The 22020-nt window shown below is 41.3% G+C and overlaps 1 protein-coding gene across 3 annotated transcripts in view; it reads right to left on the reverse strand.

Annotated features, from left to right (window-relative positions):
• LOC140190901 (clustered mitochondria protein homolog) overlaps positions 1–22020 on the reverse strand; it is a 97365-nt gene that overhangs the window by 29120 nt on the left and 46225 nt on the right. For all 3 annotated transcript variants that reach the window (XM_072247844.1, XM_072247842.1, XM_072247843.1), the window contains exons 12-20: positions 21590–21694; positions 20448–20548; positions 19932–20084; positions 18736–18798; positions 14637–14875; positions 13384–13468; positions 10486–10639; positions 6569–6708; positions 1531–1611 (exon numbers count right to left, since the gene is read on the reverse strand). In XM_072247844.1, coding sequence (XP_072103945.1) covers positions 1531–1611; positions 6569–6708; positions 10486–10639; positions 13384–13468; positions 14637–14875; positions 18736–18798; positions 19932–20084; positions 20448–20548; positions 21590–21694 — 1121 coding nt within the window. The remainder of the gene's footprint in view (positions 1–1530; positions 1612–6568; positions 6709–10485; positions 10640–13383; positions 13469–14636; positions 14876–18735; positions 18799–19931; positions 20085–20447; positions 20549–21589; positions 21695–22020) is intronic.

The following is a 22020-nucleotide window of genomic DNA, read 5'->3' on the forward strand; positions in this document are numbered from 1 at the left end:
GCATCAGCACCAGACTTCGAGGCAAGTGGTCCTGGGTTCAAACCCGGCTGGCTCCTTGCACGCTTTCTATCCATGCTGGGTAGAGCTTCCATCTAGCAACTTGGCCTCATAAAACAGACAAAATCGTTCAAAAGCGCTTGGCCGTTCCAAATGAATATCGATATGTGTAACTAGGGGTGCCGTGCACAATCCAGATTTGATGGGGACAGCCGTGAGAAAGCGCAGAGGAACATCTGGTGAAACTTCTGAAATGCCTGATTCGCCACTGCTGCTACTGTGCGATCAAGAATCTCCGGAGATGAAGGCCACAAATCCTCGGCTTTGCATATCGCCTATTGCCGGGGTCGAAGCGCTCGGCAGAGATGGTGCTCGGTGCTGAATAGGTGGTCGGAGGCTCGGAGTCTTTCGGACGGACTCGGAGTCGGACTGTGGTCGGATGCTTCCGGGATGCTGCAACGGCAAGTTGGCAGCGCTGGAGGTTTACCGTCTGCGTGAGATGATGGGACTTTCAAGTGACTCTGAGACTTTTACTGAGCAATGGTCTGTTCTTATCAAATTACAGTATTGCTTTGCACTGTTGTAACTATATGTTATAATTATGTGGTTTTGGTTAGTTTTTAAGTCAGTTTGTCATGTGTTTTCATGATATCATTCTGGAAAAAACATTTTTATCATTTCTTAATGCATGCATTACTAAATGACAAGGGGACTGCGTGTCCTCATAATCATAATCCAAAGAAATGGCAAGGTTGCCACCTGATGTGCCACAAGGCATGGAGAGGAATAATAACAATGCTAACTTGAACACTAGTTACTCTTATTTCACTAATTTTAGTTTCGTTAGTTTTTGTTTTAAAACTGCTGTAAGATGGTTTGTCTTTGTTGGTTTCGTAATAAAGGGTTGAATGTACTTTTTCAACTCAGAACTTAGTTATTTGGAAGCACGTCATACAGTGTCGATTCCCATACTCAGTCACTCAGAGGTTTTGATTTGCTGTTTAGTAGCCACTACAATCTTAATTGGCTCTTTTCTGTGCATTCCTAAGGGAGCTTACTGGCAAATGTTAAATGCGTCAATCTTTGGCCATTTTAATAACAATACTATTATTATTTCATTATTTAAGATAATAGAAACACCATCAACATGCCTCCATTTCTATTAATTTCACAAGAAACAAGAAACCTGGATAATAATGAACCTAATCACATTCCACAATAAAGCCCTCAGGTTCCATTCCTGTTCTCCACTGAGTTAACCAATTTCAGCAGTGTGTGCAAGGCATTCTAATTGGCTCTGCTTCCCTAGTTTAAAGGGGAAAAAGCACTCATTGTTTCTCTTCAGTATCAAGTGAAATGCATATATGTATATACAGTACACACTTGCTAGGTTTAGTTTTCACTGCGAAAGTGTTGTGCTGAAATTACGTGTCAATTACAATTGAATGGGATCTATATGTGCAAACACATTCCAATGTGTTGGTCGTAGAAAATGAACTAGAAGAGTGAATGAGGAATAAAATGATAACTCACATATTCACGAATTGTGTTGGGATGATCAAAGCCGAGGATCCGCTCGCTGATTATTACAGCTTCTTGCTGGTTCTTTATAGACTGTATGAAAGAGGAAGTACATTAGTGATAATAAGGAAAGACAGATGTAATGGCATTTGAGAAAAATCACTTCAGCCTGTGAATAGTCCTCACACCACAAATGTGACACAGGTAACCATCACTCGTACTTCTCAACTTGTCTGCAGTCTTTGACAAAGCTGGCATTCCCAAAATCTCTCTACCATCATTCAACAGGACAGACTGCAGTAATAGCCCATCTTCCTGCATCTGCTTCAATATATCTGGTTCTCCCCAATGATTACGCTCCAGCTCTCCACTAATCATCCACCCGCTGCACTTTAATAATCCCATCAATGGTTCCATTTAATATCAGAAAATGTATACAATACACAACCTGAAATTCTTACTCTTCACAGACATCCATGAAACAGAAGAAGCCCAAAGAATGAATGAAAGAAAAACACTAGAACCCCAAAGCCCATTTGTAAATACCTGATTATCCGCATGTATCTTGAAAGCACGACAGCTTTATTTCACTGTAATTCCCTTCAGCTGTGTCTAGATGTGTTGGATTACTTGATGAGATTGTGCACAGGACAGAAATAAGAAAGGTACCTTCTCCTACTAAATACTGAAAAGACTAAAGCCATTCCCTTCAGTGCCCATTATGTCCTATAATCTAGCCTGTGGCTTATTTTCTCTTTTTGGCAACTACCCAAAATTGAACCAGACTGCAAGCACTGGTGTCTTGTTTGATCTTGCACTGAGTTTTGAATCTCTTATTCTTGGCACCTGTAAGCCACAACTTTAAAAATCACTCCTGCCCCACATTGTATCATTTCTTAATGCATGCATTGCTAAATAAGTGAGGACTGCGTGTCTTCATAATCTAATCTAATCAGTCAACAGGTGGTGGAACCCCTATCCAGATCTTTCGTCTCAAGATTTAACTACTCCAGCACATTCCAAATTGATCTCCCTCACCACGCTCTCCATAAACTTGAGGTCATCCAGCTATGTTGTCCATGTTCCATTCAGTCACCTTTGCTTGTTGACCTATTTTGGTCAAGCAGTGCTTTGATTGTAAAACTTGAAATCCTCTTTTCAAATTCTCCATGTCTCCTGTCCCTCTACACTTTCTCCAGGCCTTGAAACCCGTAAAACATCAGCATTCCAATCCTAAATTCCCCAATTTAAAATTGTTCCAAAATTGACTCCCGGGCCCAAGCTCTAGAGTTTATTCTCAAAAACTCTCATCCATTTATGAAACGTACCACTTTCCCTGGGCCTTTCCTCATGCACTCTGGTATCTCCTTCTGGGATTTGATTTTTTTTTTGTATACAATACTGATATGAAGCACCTTTGTTATCTTGCTATTGTTTATATATTTTTTCTGTTGTTACACTGTATTTAATCTATTCCATATACTTTATTTTTCCCCTTTCTATATTATCATGTACTGCATTTAACAACTGCTGCTGCTGAGTTAACAAATTTCATGACACATGCTAGTGAATGATACTATCGACATACACAGAGGTGATAGTAAACCTGATTCTGATTAGAAGGTGGTAGCTGCTGTTGATCACAACGTGCTGTCCATAAAGACCATAAGACAAAGGAGCAGAAGTCAGCCATTCGGCCCATCGAGTCTGCTCCGCCATTTTATCATGAGCTGATCCATTCTCCCATTTAGTCCCACTCCCCCACCTTCTCACCATAACCTTTGATGCCCTGGCTACTCAGAGACCTATCAATCTCTGCCTTAAATACACCCAATGACTTGTCCTCCACTGCTGCCCATGGCAACAAATTCCATAGATTCACCACCCTCTAGCTAAAAAAATTTCTTCACATTTCTGTTCTGAATGGGCGCCCTTCAATCCTTAAGTCATGCCCTCTCGTACTAGACTCCCCCATCATGGGAAACAACTTTGCCACGTCCACTCTGTCCATGCCTTTCAACATTCGAAATGTTTCTATGAGGTCTCCCCTCACTCTTCTAAACTCCAAGGAATACAGTCCAAGAGCGGACAAACGTTCCTCATATGTTAACCCTCTCATTCCCGGAATCATTCTAGTGAATCTTCTCTGTACCCTCTCCAACATCAGCACATCCTTTCTTAAATAAGGAGACCAAAACTGCCCACAGTACTCCAAGTGAGGTCTCACCAGCGCCTTATAAAGCCTCAACATCACATCCCTGCTCCTATACTCTATTCCTCTAGAAATGAATGCCAACATTGCATTCGCTTTCTTCACCACTGACTCAACCTGGAGGTTAACTTTAAGGGTATCCTGTACGAGGACTCCCAAGTCTCGTTGCATCTCAGAACTTTGAATTCTTTCCCCATTTAAATAATAGTCTGCCCGTTTATTTCTTCTGCCAAAGTGCATAACCATACACTTTCCAACATTGTATTTCATTTGCAACTTCTTTGCCCATTCTTCCAATATATCCAAGTCTCTCTGCAGACTGTCTGTTTCCTCAGCACTACCGGCCCCTCCACTTATCTTTGTATCATCAGCAATCTTAGCCACAAAGCCATCTATCCCATAATCCAAATCGTTGATGTACAATGTAAAAAGAAGCAGCCCCAACACGGACCCTTGTGGAACACCACTGGTAACTGGCAGCCAACCAGAATAGGATCCCTTTATTCCCACTCTCTGTTTCCTGCCAATTAGCCAATGCTCTATGCATGTATGTAACTTCCCCGTAATTCCATGGGCTCTTATCTTGTTAAGTAGCCCCATGTGTGGCACCTTGTCAAAGGCCTTCTGAAAATCCAAATATACAACATCCACTGCCTCTCCCTTGTCTAGCCTACTTGTAATTTCCTCAAAAAATTGTAATAGGTTTGTCAGACAGGATTTTCCTTTAAGGAATCCATGCTGAGTTCTGCCTATCTTGTCATATGCCTCCAGGTACTCTGTAACTTCATCCTTGACAATCGACTCCAACAACTTCCCAACCACCAATGTCAAGCTAATAGGTCTATAATTTCCTTTTTGCTTCCTTGCCCCCTTCTTAAATAGCAGAGTGACATTTGCAATCTTCCAGTCCTCCGGAACCATGCCAGAATCTATCAACTTTTGAAAGATCATCGCTAATGCCTCCGCAATCTCCACAGCTACTTCCTTCAGAACACAAGGGTGCATTCCATCTGGTCTGGGAGATTTACCTACCTTTAGTCTATTCAGCTTCCTGAGTACTTTCTCTGTCGTAATTGTGACTGTGCACACTTCTCTTCCCTGCCACCCTTGAGTGTCCTGTGTACTGCTGATGTCTTCCTCAGTGAAGACTGATGCAAAATACTCGTTCAGTTCCTCTGCCATCTCCTTATCTCCCATTACAATTTCTCCAGCATCATTTTCTATCGGTCCTATATCTACTCTCACCTGTCTTTTACTCTTTATATACCTGAAAAAGCTTTTAGTATCCTCGTTGATATTATTTGCTAGCTTCCTTTCATAGTTAATTTTTTCCCTCTTAATGATCTTTTTAGTTTCCTTTTGTAAGCTTTTAAAAACTTCCCAATCCTCTGTCTTCCCACTAGGTTTTACTTCCTTGTATGTCCTCTCCTTTGCTTTAACTTTGGCTTTGACTTCTCTTGTCAACCACGGTTGTATCCTTTTTTCATTCGAAAATTTCTTTTTTTGGAATATACCTGCCTTGCACCTTCCTCACTTCTCGCATAAACTCCAGCCACTGCTGCTCTGCCATCTTTCCCGCCAGTGTCCCTTTCCAGTCAACTTTGGCCAGTTCCTCTCCCATGCCACTGTAATTTCCTTTACTCCACTGAAATACCGACACATCAGATTTTGGCTGCTCTTTTTCAAATTTCACAGTGAACTGAATCATGTTATGACCACTGAAGGGTTCCTTCACCTCAATCTCTCTAATCACCTCTGGTTCATTACACAATACCCAATCTAGTACAGCCGATCCCCTACTGGGCTCAGCAACAAGCTGTTCTAAAAAGCCATCTCGCAGACATTCTACAAGTTCTCTCTCTTGAGATCCAGTGCTGACCTGATTTTCCCAATCCACTCGCATGTTAAAATCCCCCACAATTATCATAACACTGCCCTTCTGGCAAGCCTTTTCTATTTCCTGTTGTAATTTGTAGTCCACATCACTGCAGCTGTTTGGAGGCCTATAAATAACTGCCATCGGGGTCCTTTTACCCCTGCGATTTCTTAGCTCAACCCATAAAGATTCTGCACCTTCCGATCCTATATCATCTCTTTCTAATGATTTAATATCATTTCTTACCAATAAATGATATTAAAGGCAAGTCCACAGCCACACTAACATCACTGTGATTGAACTGTCTAGAGCAGGGGTTTCCAACCCTTTTTATGCCATGGACCCCTCACATTAACCAAGGTGTCTGTGGACCCGAGATTGGGAACCCCTGATCTAGAGATAGTGAGCTCTGCAAATCAAGAACGAGGATGTTTCTTCTGTCATCACCAGGCAGAAGATCTTACTTACAGTATATTAAATACAACAAATCCTTTAAAAATCTCTTCTATTACTGATTCTATTTTTTGGTATGTCTCCATCATTACACTTCCACTTCATAAATGTTCCTGTGAATACCAGTGAAGAGTGGTTTTAAAAAAATTGGGAAATTAACTGCAGGTCTTTCAATTGCCTGTCTGTTGATTTATTCAAGAGATCAGTGTTGATGGCAATGAGACGGCAATTGGTATGGTCACAGATATGCCTAGATTGTAAATGAATAGTATTGAACGCTGCACATCTCCAGATTAAAACAGCAGATAGAGACCATTTGAAGCATCCATTTCACGTGCAGCTTAATGTGAAGAATTATTTGACAATCAGATCCTCCTTTCCACTTGAAAAACTCTGCCACATGAAACGTACCATCAGGATCGAACAATGCAGGTAAACAATAGGCAATTATTGAATACTTTTAGTCTGGGCATAAAACTTCCAGCACACAGTTAGAAGTATTTACTCACCTCAGGTATATCATCCATGACATAATTCAACTGTGCAAGCAGGTGCAAACAACCACAGACGTCCGAGTGCAACGGTCCATACACATTTTTGAACAAGCTTAAAGATTCCTTAATTAATTCAAAACCTTCCTTAATATTTCCTAGAAATAAAAACAATAAGAGGAGGGTTTAAACTAGTTTGGCAGGGGCAATGGGAACCAGGCACTGGGTTAGGAGGAGGAGGGATGGAGAGGAAGGTAGTTATCAAGGCCAGTAAAAGCAGGCAGGAACAGGGCGATAGATACGATGGGACAGATAGTTTGGAAGTGTTTATCTTTTAACACTATAAGTATTATGGCTAATGATGTTGAACCCAGAGCATGGATCAGTATATGGAATGATGATAATGTGGCCATGATAGAGATAGAGACAGAGACAGAGACAGAGACGGGGCAGGTGCGGGCAGAACACGCACACTGCACAACTCATCAGGGACAAAACCACAGCTGCACTTAGATGGCATAAGGCTCATCCACTGAGTCTATATTGGTTAGAACTCAGAAGTAGGTAGAGTGCCACAAGGACATTGAGGAACAGATACGCAGACAGATTATGGAAAGGTGTAAAAACAACAGGGCTGTTGTCATGGGGGATTTCAACTTCCCAAGTATAAACTGGGATCTTCTGAGTACAAGCAGTTTAAGAAGTGCAAGAGCAGAGACTGGAAATCTGGTCAGGGTTGATGGGAAGATGAATGCTGCTAAATACAGAGAGATCCTGGATGAAAACCTGCTAGCCTCTGCCAGAAAGCTTAAACTGGGGAGTAAGTTCATCTTCCAGCAGGACTGCCAGAGCAACCATGGAGTGGCTTCAATGAAGAAAATTGATGTCCTTGAGTGGCCCAATCAGAGCGCTCAAGATTGTTGTTCACCACCACTCCCTCTAACATGGCACAGGAGGAATGGGCAAATCTTGATCCATCACATTGTGCGAAGCTAATAGAGACTTTATCCAAAAAGACTACTGGCCGCAATAGCCGTGAGAGGTGGCTCAACTAAGTACCAAGCAAAGGGGAACAAATACTTTTGAACTGCTGACTTCTCGGTTTTTGAATTTTTTGTTTTTCATGTTTTACACTTCTCCCTGTTTTTGGGGGGGCCTGTGAGAAATGGGGCATGTGATTTACAAATAAAAATTCTCAGCTAAATTGATCAAAATAATAATTATTGACTCCAAATGGGAAATACTCTCATCACAGCATTTAGTACATTACTGTGCAAAATTAACTAATAACATACAGAATAATATACACAATGTACCAATTTGCAATAATGCATTTAATAATAAAACACAGACTATTGTACTATGATGTATGTTCTCCTGCCACACAGAGATGAACTGTTGTATATGCTTATTGCATTTAGTAGGAAAGATTTTCTGTAACGATACTTTTGACAGCAGAGCTGAATGAGTCTGTCTTAACAGGTGCTCTGCTGCTTATTCAGTAGCTCATGGAGAGGAGGTGCCGGATTGTCCATAATGGGTAACAGTTTGTTTAGTCACCTCCACTCCAACACTAACTCAGAAGAGTCCGGATTGTAGCCAAGGACGGAACAAGCTCTGGTTAGGCCACACTTGGAGTACTGTGTCTAGTTCTGGTCACCTCACTATAGGAAGGATGTGGAAGCATCGGAAAGGGTACAGAGGAGATTTACCAGGATGCTGCCTGGTTTAGAGAGTATGCATTGTGATCAGAGATTAAGGGAGCTCGGGCTTTACTCTTTGGAGAGAAGGAGGATGAGAGAAGACATGATAGAGGTGTACAAGATAATAAGAGGAATAGATAGAGTGGATAGCCAGCACCTCTTCCCCAGGGCACCACTGCCCAATACAAGAGGACATGGTTTTAAGGTAAGGTGTGGGAAGTTCAAGGGAGATATTAGAGGAAGGTTTCTTACTCAGAGAGTGGTTGGTGCGTGGAATGCACTGCCTGAGTCAGTGGTGGAGGTAGATACAGTAGTGAAGTTTAAGAGACTACTAGACAGGTATATGGAGGAATTTAAAGTGGGAGGTTATATGGGAGGCAGGGTTTGAGGGTCGGCATAACATTGTGGGCCAAAGGGCCTGTACTGTGCTGTACTATTCTATGTTCTATGTAAGCCTTTTTGATGAGTTTAGTCTTTTTGCACCCCCAGCACAAAGCAGCAAAGACAATTGTAAAAGATCAACATTCTGCTGCACACATTGAAGAATCTCAGCTTCCTTAGAAAATAGAGTCCGCTCATCCCCTGGTTGTAATGCTCATTTACATGAACAGAGGGTTGGGGGTTAAATACTTTTTCAGGCACTATAGATCATTTGCAGAGAAATGGCAGATGGAGTTTAACCCGGCTAAATGTGAAGTGTTACACCATGCTAGGTCAAATGTAAGTTACAAGTCAGTACACTGTAGAGGTGAAGATCTTTAGCAGCGTTGATGAGCAGAGGGATTTTGGGGTCCAAGTTCATAGCTTCCTGATACAGGTTGATAAAGTGGTTAAGAAGGCATATGGCATGCCTGCCTTTATTAGTTGAGGCACCAAGTTTCAGCTTTATAAAACTCTACTTGGGCGATATCTGGATTATTGCATTTTGAAGGATGTTGAGACTTTGGAGAGGGTGCAGAAGAGGTTTATCAGCATGCTGGCTGAATTAAAGTGCACATGCTACAATGAGAGTCTGGATAAACGTGGGTTGATTTCTTTGGAGCGGCAGAGGCCAAGGGGATACATGATATAGGTTTATAAGATTATGAGAGGCATAGACAGAGTAGAAAGAAATATCTTTTTCCAAGGCTTGAAATCTCCAATACCAGAGGGCATGCATTTAAGGTGAGAAGGGGTCATTTCAAAGGAGATGTGAAGGGCAAGTTCTTCCCCCCCCACCCCACCCCAAGAGAGTGGTGGGTGCCTGGAATGCACTGTCTGGGGTGGTGGTGGTAGAGGCAGAAGGGTTAGGAACTTCTAAGAGACATTTAGATAGGTACATGAATATGAGGAAGATGGAAGGATGTGGACACTGTGTAGGCAGAAGAGATTAATTTAGTTCCCCATTTGATTACTGATTTGATTGGTTTGGCAGAACATTGTGGGCTGAAGGACCTTTTCCTTTGCTGTACTTTTCTATGTTCTATGTTCTCTAATAAGAATTGAAGTTAGCAATACAGAAGGAAATAAACTTTCTGATCACTATCGATACTGCACTTTGAAAGGATTGTACTTGGACTGAGGTAGCAAAAATCCAAAATTCATCAAGAATTTGATATTTTTAAGAAAACAGTGAAATTAAAACAGAATGGTCAACAAGTAGTCAGCAAGTCAAGCAGCATTTGCACAGAAAGGGAGGGGAAGGAGGGAAGGAGGGAGTTGAAGTTTCCGGTCAATTAGAACGGTATTCAATTGAATGCCATTGAACCAAAATGCTTACTCCATTTGCTCTCCACAAATCCTGACTATTTTCCAGCACGTGTACTTGTTCACTGTTTGGTATTAAAAGTGGGAGGGGCATTATCAAACTTTGTTACACACCACCATCAGCACATTTGCATTTCATGCAATGTTGTAAAATTTAGTGGCACACAATAATCAGTCTGTCTCCATGCCCACTTGCTTTTTTTTGTTTTTTTTAAAATTTTTTTCAAGCACACAGTGTAGCCTTTCACAACGTGGAGTGGTTCTGGCTCTGAACTCTTGCTCTGTAACAGGGCTCCATGGACCACTTGCTTAATGGTATTGGTCCATGGCATAAGAAAAGTTGGGAACCCCTACTCTATAAGGTCTTTTTCAGATCTAATTTTATTCTCAGCCTTAATAACATCTAAAGGAAATATTGAACTCTCTCTACTTGAGCCCTGTTCTACCCAAGTACATTGGGATTTTTCCTTCAATGTGACTGCGTACCTTTCTGAATTTTAGTTTTGGCTTTCTGATAAACCTTCTCAGCATCTGTTGCTTTCACAATAATGTGCTTGAACACAGGGAATGTGTTAAGAATGTCGTCCTCTGTGAAAGTGGGTTTGTGACGATTGTCAAAGTTGTAATCCCGCAGCAGAACCTAAGAGAAAATATTTAAGGACATCATAAGCAACTCAATAAATCAAAAAAATGCTTATGGCTTGAAACGACTCTGAAAGTACATGTGTCCCCCTCAAAAGGTAGAAATAATCCAAAACACAAGAGGTTTTGCAGATGCTGAAATCCAGAGCAACACACACAAAACACTGCAGGAACTCAGCAGGTCAGGCAGCATCTGTGCAAATGAACAAACAGTCCACATTTTGGACTGAGACTCTTCTTCAGTACCGCTATCTCATTGGCAATAAAGTTGAAAAGACCCAGAGCAGGCAGAGAACCAGGGCAGGGTGTCCAAGAAGAGAAGGAGGGTTGGAGATGGGAAGAGGGTCATCAGTGTGAGATGGGGAATTCTTGCCAAAGAAGTGGGCTTGGAGACAGACTTGGTGTCGTGGCAAGCACCAAACTCACAGAGGTGTGGGCGAAGGAGGCAAAAGCAAGGCCCTTGCTGGGGACAGAATATTCCACCTCAGAGAGGGGAAGGTCGGAGGGAATGGTGAAGGCACAGCAGGGATTAGAGCTGAGATCAGAGAGGTGACGGCATCAGTGGAAGGGGGGGGTGGGAAGGGTTGGGGTTGGGGTGTTCAGGATGGAAGGAAGGAGGAAGCTCTGAGGACCCAAGAGGTGTCAGGGGAGCCTGAGAGGCTCAGAGTTGAAGACTGGTGATGGGGGAAGTGGAACCCGAGGGTCCAGCGGCAGCGAGGAAGGTCTCAGATTAGAGGTGATGGCAGTTGAGGTCCGGGCTGGAGCCAGAGCTAAAGGTCAAGTAATTTGCGGTCTGAAGTTGTCCAAATATGATAAGCTATACAACATTGGGTAATATGTAGCTGAACTGCCACCAAGACTCAAATGCTCATGAGATGGAGTTGCAGAAGGACAAAACAAACCTTTGTAATCACATTTCCCCTCTGATCAATGCTGAAAGGTACACAAAATTGAACATCTAATTCATCAAGGTCCAGATTATCCATGAATTTTCAACACCAAAATAGTTTATGAATGCCAACACCAAAATAGTTTATGAACGCCAAGTGATATTTAGCATATGGTTGTCTTTGGGAAAGAGGAGTGCTCAGATGAACCAAAAGATGATAAACTTCAGTAGAGCTCCTTCAGGACTTATTGAAGGAAACTCAAGATTCAACCGAGGGTGGGGAGGAGGAGTTATTTTTCTTTCATCCCCAACAAATGTAAAGTTGTTTTTTTTTGTTGGCAATCACTTGCTAAACTATTTGGCCTAAAAAGAGCAAGTGGAACAACCCTAATCTCTTCTTGTGTAAATGTGAGTTTTCTCGACGAAGACTCTGGGATATTAAAACCAATTAGATTTTGTTTCTCCATAATATCCACCCAATGATTTAGCAATTTTCCCAACCCCATGTCTGCCATCAAACACTTGAGATCAGTTGCCTTCCGGTCTCTGCTTTAACAACATCTAACAATGATTTTCAATCTTCCCTTAACAGTAGATGGCTTCCTGACTTAATTTAATACAAACTGGTTCGATTCAGTGACTGGCTCCAAACCTACTCTCTAAAATTTTGATTAAAACATGATGGGATTAATTACTGAATGCATCAGTGCCGACTTGGATTCATTTGATTTGAAAAGATGTGGTGACTGCAGAAGCCAAAACATAGGGCAGTAATGGTAGCATAGAAGTTAGCACAATGCTGCTGCAGTTCCTGGTGTTGGAAACTGAGTTCAATCCCGGCACCCTCTGTAAAGGGTCTCTGTACATCCTCCCCGCAGAATGTAGGGGCTTTCTCTGGGTGCTCCACTTTCCTCCCACAGTCCAAAGACATACTGAGTAGGTTAATTGGTCATTGCAAATTGTCCAGTGATTAGGCTAGAGTTAAAATCAGAGTTGTTCAGGGTTGCTGGGCAGTGTGGTTTGAAGAGCTGGAAAGCTCTATTCTGTGCTGTATTCTAAATAAATAAATTTCATTATGTTCCTATGAAGCGCATTCAACCTCTTTAAAAGTGTGATTTAAATGAAAATTGTGGTAAACAAAAATCAACAAGAATTCTCCCTGTTGACTTCTAAAACAATTTGATTTATAGTGCAATTTAAAATTCTCAAAATTAATCCTACCAGCTACTAAGCAATTTTAGATTGTGTGTGCATATCAGTTAACTGACATCTACCCAACCATAACTTATGATGAAAAGTTCTTTAATCTTTCCTCCCATTCTTCAATTACTTCTAAGAATATAAGAGAGCACTATATTAAACAATGAGGGCCTCACTGTGGGCAAAACACAGTGGAAGGAAGAATTGGGAATTCTGCAATACTTATGGGACAAAACCGCGCCAACTTACACAAAGAGTTGCTGCCTTCCACACCCAATGCAATAAATTCACCCAGACACGTTGCACATTATTTTTCTTAGTCGATTTTTTACCAACCTGAAACTTGAACCATGCTGTTCTCTCAGTGATGTTGCCTGAACCTGCTGAGTATTGCTACCATTTTGTATTATTTCATTTTTCTACATATGCTTCTTGCAAAAAAGCACTATAAGCACAATCAATTTTCCAGTAATAGACATGCTTTGTTCAGTACACTGCATCCTTCTAAAATTACTGAGCAACGTACTGGAAGGCCCATCTGATGAGCCAAGCAGGACAATAGTACGGCTGCTGCTTGCAGCATGCTGAAAGACTACCACAGTAATGCAGATTGTGCGTATGACACGTAGTTATAATTAAAGATTCAGCAATACCTGAATTCCAGCCTTTAAGCAGAACTCACGCAAAAGAGACACCTTCTGTAGGCCAAACTGCTCCACTGCCTGATCAATCCCAGCACTGGAACACACCGATCAAAAACATAATTTTATAGTCAAACAGAGACGATAAACTAAATAGATGACAATGCCATTTTCTCATTCCCACCACCCTTTAGCATTTTCAGATGTATCACCATCCTGCTAAAAAGTATTACAAGTTTGGCTATATTAGTTGCAAAGTTATCAAACTCTGGTCAGGCCACATCTGGAGTATTGCACATGGTTCTGGTAGGAAGGATGTTGAGGCTTGGGAGAGGGGCCAGAAGAGGTTCAGCAGGATGCTGCCTGGTTTAGAGGGCATGTGCCATCACAAGAGGCTGGAAAAACTTGGGTTGGCGTGTCGGAGGCTGAGGGGAGATCTGATAGAGGTTTATAAGATTATGAGAGGCACAGATAGAGTGGACAGAGAGTATCTGTTTCCCAGGGTTGAGATGTCTAATACCAGACAGCATGTATTGACAGTGAAGGGGGAGGTTCAAAGAGGATGAGAGGGGCAAATTTTTTTACTCAGAGAAGTGGATGCCTGGAACACCATGCCTGGTAGGGCGGGAGAGGCAAATACATTAGAGGCTTTTAAAAGACATTTAGATAGGCTCCTGGATGCAACGGAGGTGGAGGGATATGGACATTATGTATGTAGGAGGAATTAGTGTTTGGGTGTTTTTGGTTTGCTTTTTAGCTGTTTGGCACAACATTATGTGCAGAAGGACCTGGTCCTGTGTTGTATTATTCTATGTTCTATGCAAGTTCTACCTACTGGTGGATTTTGTTCCCAGCCTTTACTGTTGTATATGGAGATGACTGGTCTAAGTAGACAGGGATCCTTTAACTCAGAAATTTTACTAGCTGGCTTGCGGGAAAGATGATCAAACATGGTAATATTATGCTTGTATTCATGAACAAGTTCAAACTTCTGCAATACTCATCTACACTTCCAAACAGGGATCAACATCTCTCCAAAACCAGGGTTTATTAGGAAAATGTCCAAGGTCTTGAAGATTGACTCTCTTCTCTTCTTTAGCTAGTCCATACCCCTGAATCACACAGTTGTGGTGGAAGTTCAAGATGCTCAGCAAAGTTGTCCCACCCCATACATCAATAAACCAAGCCTTAGCAAAAATTGCTTCGCCTATAACAATGGCTGATGGAGAAGGCAGCCAAAGGCAGCTATTGATGCCATTACATACCAAGTCAAGGCGTAGTCAAAGCTTTCAACAGCTTCAGTGTTAATCTGTTTCCACAGCTCTGTAGGAGTCAGGCTAGCCCATGCCACATCGCTCCCAGCAATCCGCATCTTGCGCTTGTTTTTTTTCTTGCGTGATGCAAGCTCGCCCGGAAGCAGGTGTGTAACACCATTGGAGTAGGAGCTCAGAAAACAATTAAGGAAATGACTAATGGCAGATGAAAGAGCTGATAACTCCACACTCTGTAAGAAAAGTAAAAGTAAACACAATTAGGTGAACTTCCACTGACTGAAAAGAATAAATCAGAATCAACATAGGTTTTTGTAGATCAATCCAGGCAAACCCCCTTCTCTTACCCTAAGCCTGGAACCCTGCAGATACTTTACTTTTAAGTATCAATACAGTTGATTCCTTTTCAAAAAGCCACAACTTCCAGTGAATCCCTGATACAATGAGATGCAAAAAGATTCAACCTCATGTCACCCCTCACCTTACATGTTAAATCTATATCCTGCAAATGGTGACCTCTCATTTAATGAGAATAGATTCTCTGGCCTTTCTGAACTCTGAATCTCTCTCACAACTTTCTCTTCTCCAAGACCAATCAGCCCAGCTTTTTACCATATCCTTTGTCCGGGTCATCTTCAATCTCTCACTGCTGCAGTTGGAGGTTTCCACCTGCTTCAAAAGGGCAACAATCATACCAGTGCCCAAGAAGAGGAAGGTGAGCTGCCTCAATGACCGTCTCCCAGTGGCACTTGCATCTACGTTGATGAAGTGCTTGAGAGGTTGGTCACAGCTACAATCAACTCCTGCAGAAGCAAGGACCTGGGGGCACTGCGATTTGCCTATTGTCACAATCGGTCCACAGCAGATGCAACCTCACTGGCTCTCCAATCAGCCTTGGATCACCTGGACAATAGTAATACTTAGGTGAGGCGGCTGTTTATCAACTATAGCTCAGCATTCAAAGAAAAACTAATACCCTCAATTCTAATCAATGAACTTAAACACTTGAGCCTCTGTACCTCCCTCTGCAACAGGATCCTCAACTTTGTCACCAGGAAACCTCAATCTGTGCGGATTAGAAATAACATCTCTTCTTCACGACAAGCAACACTCGCCCACCTCAAGAGTGTGTACTTAATCCACTACTCCACTCTCTGTACACCCACAAGTATGTGGCTAAGCACAGTTCAAATGCCATCTATAAATTTGCCAATAACACTGCTACTGTTGGCAGAATTTCGGATGGTGACGAGGTAACATACCGGAGCATGATAGATCAGCTGGTTGAGTGGTGCTACAACAGCCACCTTGCACTCAACATCAGTAAGACCAGGGAACTGACTGTGGACTTCAGGAAGGGAAAGTCAAGGGAACACACACCAGTCCTCATCGAGGGATCAGCAGTGGGAAGGGTGAGCAGATTCAAGTTCCTGGGTGTCAACATCTCTGAAAATCTACCCTGGGCCCAACATATTGATGCAGTTACAAAGAAGGCACGATAGCAGTTACATTTCATTAGCAGTTTGAGGAGCCTTGGTGTGTCACCAAAGACACTCACAAGTTGTAAGCTCAGCCAGCTCCATTGTGGACACCACCCTCCCCGGCACTGAGGACACCTTCAAATGGCGATGCCATCATGGAAGGCGGCACCCATCATTAAAGACCACTTTCACCCAGGACATGCCTTCTTCCCATTGCTAGCATCAGGGATGAAGTACAGGAGCTTGAAGCCATACTCAACACTTCAGGAGCAGCTTCTACCTCTCCACCATCAGATTCCTGAATGGACATTGAATCCATGAACACTACCTCATTTATTTTTTCTCCTCTCTTTTTGCACTACTTATATAATTTAATCTTTATATGTACGTTTACTTATTGTAGTTTATAGTTTTTTTTCCAGTCATGTATTGCAATGTACTGCTGGTACAAAACAACACATTCTTGACAAAAGCCAGTGATATTAAACCTGATTCTGAATGAAAACCCTCAACCTTGGAGCCTTCTTGGATTTCACATCCTAAAGTCTGGCCACCAGAATTGATTGCAACACATCTTCAGTAACAATGCAGTTTTAATTACTGGGTCAACAGCAAGAAGCCTCTACCATTAAGGGCAAGTTCAAATCCCATTATGGCAGCGAGGAATTTAAAATCAAGATCTAGTCTTGGTCTCTGTGAATCTGCTGAATTGTAGCAACAAACTGTGGTTCACTGATGTCCTTCAGGGGAAGAATAATCTGCAGTAGTTACCAAGTATAGCTAAACGCATCTCTGGACTCAATTGTGTCTAATTCTTAACTGGAGCAATCAATAAAAAAGTGGGTTAACCAGTGCTTTGTAAAAGGTTATAAAGGCTCAATATTACTCAGTACGCCCAGGATCGTATGCTTTCTGAATTGGCATGCCATAATCCCATGCATACATAGGTTTCTGAAACTCCTCTGAATTTGTAAGATTTTCCCATATTCCTAACAAATGAAATATACCATCCCACACTTCCCTGCATGAAATTTCATCTGCCACGTGTTTGACACATAATTGAACCATAATGCCAACGAATGATGTACTGCATTTAATTCTGGTGCCAGACTTTAGGATGTGAAAATCCAAGATGTGTTTTCTTAAAATTACCAAGACAATGTCTTAAATAAATGGATTTCCTATGACAAAACATTAGATAAACTAGTCTTGCGTTACTGGAAGTTAGAAGTGTTAAATTAAACATAACATCCTGAGGGCTGATGTGGAGAGGATATTTCCTCTTGTGGGAGAGTCTAGAACTAGGAGTTACTGTTTAAAAAATAAGGTGTTATTCTTTTAAGCCCTCAAGGCACTTTCTTTCTCTCAGTGGGCCACAGGTCTTTAGAATTCGCCTCAAAGACGTTTGGAAGCAGAGTTGTTGAAATTATTTTATTGCAGAGGTCGAAAGATACCTGATTAGTAAGAGGTTGAAAGGTTATTGTGTACTGATGGGAATGGGGCAGAGGCTAAAAATAAATCACCCATATCCTAAGGTGCAGTGCAGGCTCAAGGGATTGAATATCCTCCCCCCTGCTTTAATTTGTTATGTTTGTCAGAAGAACAGATGTTGAGTTATGATTCAGTCCACAACTTACTCAACAAACTGATGCAGCATTTTCAACACAGCCAACGGGTCCCAATGCATTTCACAGAAGCGTCATCAAAAAGAAAGCAACATAATCCAAACAAACTGTTTAAACATAAAGTAACCAGAATAAAATGCCTGAGATAAAGCACCTTGCCTTGTCCATTTTTCTGCTGTACGAGGAGATTGTCCTGTGCAATTGCTTCACCCTTTTGAAGCTTCCCAATATCGAGTTAAGATTTCATAAATATTAGTTTTAATTACAAACACAAGAAAGTCTGTGGATCCTGGCACACTTTGGCAGAGGGGCAAGAAATTCAATCTTATTTATGCCTGTTCCATGAGATTTTCATCTATCTCATTTCCCAACAATGCATCTTGCTGGACACACGCCTGAAACAATTGAAACTAAAGCAACAAACACAAAATACTGGAGGAACTCAGCAGGTCAGGCAGCATCAATGGAAATGAATAAACAGTCAACGTTTTGGGCCAAAACTCTTCTTAAATCTCAGCCCAAAACTTCGACCGCTTACCCTTTTCCATAGATGCTTCCTGACCTGCTGAGTTCCTCAACATTTTGAGAGTGTTGCTTTAGTTTCAATTGTATCAGATGTGTATCCAACAAGATGCATTGTTGGGAATTGAGATAGATGAAAATCTCATGGAAAAGGCATAAATAAGATAGAATTTCTTGCCCCTCTGCCAAAGTATGCTAGATCATCTTCAGTTTAACAAAGGGCAATAATTCCCTCACAAACTTTACAATATATAAATAATGGGACAGTACTGAAGGAATTGAGAAAGGCCAAGTTGAAACCCACGGGGTCATCACCACTGAAACTGACTAAAAGTAGCTAATTCTGCACAGAACATCAATGAAACGTGGGACATTCCCATTGTGTTGTTCAAGTGTATGAATTGTAAAATGCATTAGTTATGGTTACTGAAGCCAATGAGTGTACTCAATGATCAGAGCTGTTACCTGCAGGTAGAGGACTACAATATGCTTTGCCGCTCGGGTGATGATTTCACTGATCAGCAGTCTCTGCAGAAATGCAAAACAATTTTAAACAAAGACCACCTACTCAAAGTCTATCAATTATACTACTAAATTTTGAATATGAAAATCTAGAGATAGCTATGTGTTTCATTACCAATCACCTTCTTCCCAACATAAAATAATGGATAGCTGTGAAACATCCACATGTTGTCATGTACATTTTGAGTAAATATCGGCACATTTTATTACAACTCCTTATTTGTTACCATCCACTTATGACATAAATGTTTATTATTTTTAAAGATGTCTTTGGATACTGCCTGAGTGTCTTCTCATTATGTGTACGTGTAGCACAACCAGACCTAACATGGTCCACAAGTGTGTACATCTAGGAATATCGTGGTCAATTTCAGGGCTTCAGCAAAACTATTGAATGTAAGGACATTAGAAATAGGAGCAGGGGTAGGTTGTCTGGCAAGCCTGTGCCACCATTCAATACGAGGGGTGATTGATAAGTTCGTGGCCTAAGGTAGAGGGAGATGAGTTATACAGCTCTCGTTACATGCACGCGCAGTTCAACTCTGAGTGATTATGCAGAAAGTTGTAAGTTAATAACTCATCGCCTTCTACCTTAGGGCACGAACTTATCAATCACCCCTGCTGTGGACCACTTTCTGGAGGTCCCAGACGTCGAATTCTACAAAGAAGGGATCTGTATGCTCCACGACCGCTGGACTAAGTGTGTAAATGTAGGAGGGGACTATGTTGAAAAATAAATGTGCTAGGTTTTCTAAAATTGACTCCTTCTACCTTAGGCCACGAACTTATCAATCACCCCTCGTTAAATCATGGCTGATCTGGCCATAGACTTATCCCCACCTACCTCTCGCAATGAAGGCCAATATCCCATTTGCCTTCTTGATAGCCTGCTGCACCTGCAAACCAACTTTTTGTGATTCATGCACACAAACACTTCCAAGTCCCTCTGCACAGCAGCATGCTGCTATTTTTTAACCATTTAAATAATACTGAGCATCAACCAACTGGAATTCTTTGCAATGCATGACTGAGTGTCACACAGTTTTGAACCAAGCCTTAGGGAGAACCTTTAATATAATCATTTACTGGTTCTGTAATCAGACCCCTCCCTTGAAACAATCTCTTACTTGAATACCTACCGAGATATGTTCTAAATACTGCTTGTTTTTTGACTGGCTTATCTGCTGTGTTATTTTACCAATGTATCGAATATTAATTCCATATTTGTGCAGAGCATCAGTCATTGTGGCACTGTCTGCAGGTACAACGACATGACTCTCACAGTCTTTGATCTGGAAATCAAAAGGAGGGAGATGAAGCAAGTCTGTGCAGTAGACATCATCCAACATCCACAGCTCTAATATCTGCTCTGAACCCATGGTGGTAAGTATGATGAATCCAAAGAACTATGTTAAACATGTCCCTCAACCCTTTCTTGACATTTCTCATGCTAACAAGTAGCTACTCTTGGTTATTCATTCACAACCAATGATCTAAATATCAACACTCAACACTGAATTTCCCTTCACCTCTGATAAATTAGCTTTAGCTATTTCTATGTGGCACAGATGTTGATATTTTCTCATCACAGAATTCATTCTTACAAATCTACATAATACTTTAAATCCATGAACTTTTTCCATATAGTCACTTACAAAATTGGGAATTTGTACAGACACAATGAAGGCTGCAATATCCCTCATCAATCGCTTCTGAAGCTGCAGAGCTTCCTGTTCAGACTCATGAAATCTTATATCTGCAACAAAAAAAAATTCAATTCTAATTTAAATGCCATCAAAGCAAGTCACCTAAAAAAACTCACCAACTGTTACATGATGCACAAGCAACTTAAAACACTTTCAACAGTTCCATCATGCTCAAAAGCCATTACTTTCATTTCAGATAAATAGCATTTGTGAAAGCAATGCCCACTTGGCAAATCAAATCTATTTTATGATCAATGTGCAATGGAGACTGGTATAATGCAAATTGTCGAATAAATGGAAAATTAGAGCCTCAGTATCAGTAACAAGAGGAAGAAAAAAAAAGTAACATCATGAAAGATCCCACCCACCCTGCTATCCATCATGGACTGTTTGCCCCATTCGCTTCAGGGAGGAGACTGCATAGCATCCATGCCAGGACCACCAGACTCAAAAACAGTTACTTCCCCAAGCAGCAAGGCTGATCGTCAACTTCACCCACTAGCCCGCCCCTCATCACCTCTACTTTATCATTTCCTGTTGGCCACCTTATGCACAGGCACTCCTGTGCCTAGTGTTACTTTATGGACTTACAATCAATGTATACAAGCTAGTTATGTACTTACTGTATATTTATTGTTTTTTTTGTATTTTTGTACTGGAGTAACAATTATTTCATTAGTCTTTACACTTGTTTACTGGAAATGGCATTAAACAATCTTAAACTTAAGTGCAGTTGTTCTTATCCCTTTTTGAGCTTCGTGGTGCGTCAGACAGCATTTCTTGCCCTTCCGTTAGCATTTGCCTGTTTTCTTTTTCTGAAGCCGAGTTGCTAGTTTGACACTCGGCCCAGCACAGATGGAAAGTGTGCGAGCAGCCAGCCGGATTCGAACCCAGGACCACTCGCCTCAAAGTCTAGTGTGGATGCCACTCCACCCCCAGCCGGTTAAAACTTAACTGCAAGTAACTTCCATATTGCAGTCCCTTATGTAACAGAAATTCACTCTTACAGAATTTACAAACAATACCAAAAATTTAAATAAATAAACATGATTTTAGTAATAAATAATTTTAGCTCAAATACTGCTCATTACCTGGGCAATACACATTGAGATTGAACCGAATGTCAAAGACACTTTCACTGATAGAGCCCACCTCTTGACATATGGCCTTCATCTCTTCAGCATCTCTTATATAGTCTATGGGGAAAGGAAAAGAAAGTAATCTAACTGTTGTACAAGTTAGAAGGAGGTCATCGGGTACTAGGATACCCAATACATCTCCAAAAAAATTCCAAACAAAATTGAAATACAAATTGAGTGTGGATCAGAAAAGCTCAAGTACTGGGCACACTGGCAAATGTCTTCTCTACTTTCCCTCTGCTCATTTATCAATGTGAAGGTTTAATTAAAAGATTGCAAAGCAAACATTATATTAAAAAATGCCCTGTAATATTGATTTCAAAGCAGGATCAGATTGCAAGTGACAGATTTTCCCCCCAATTAATTAGTGCACAAGTCCAATG

The sequence above is a fragment of the Mobula birostris genome, chromosome 31, assembly GCF_030028105.1.
Source record: "Mobula birostris isolate sMobBir1 chromosome 31, sMobBir1.hap1, whole genome shotgun sequence".
In the NCBI taxonomy this organism is placed as follows: Eukaryota; Metazoa; Chordata; class Chondrichthyes; order Myliobatiformes; family Myliobatidae; genus Mobula; species Mobula birostris.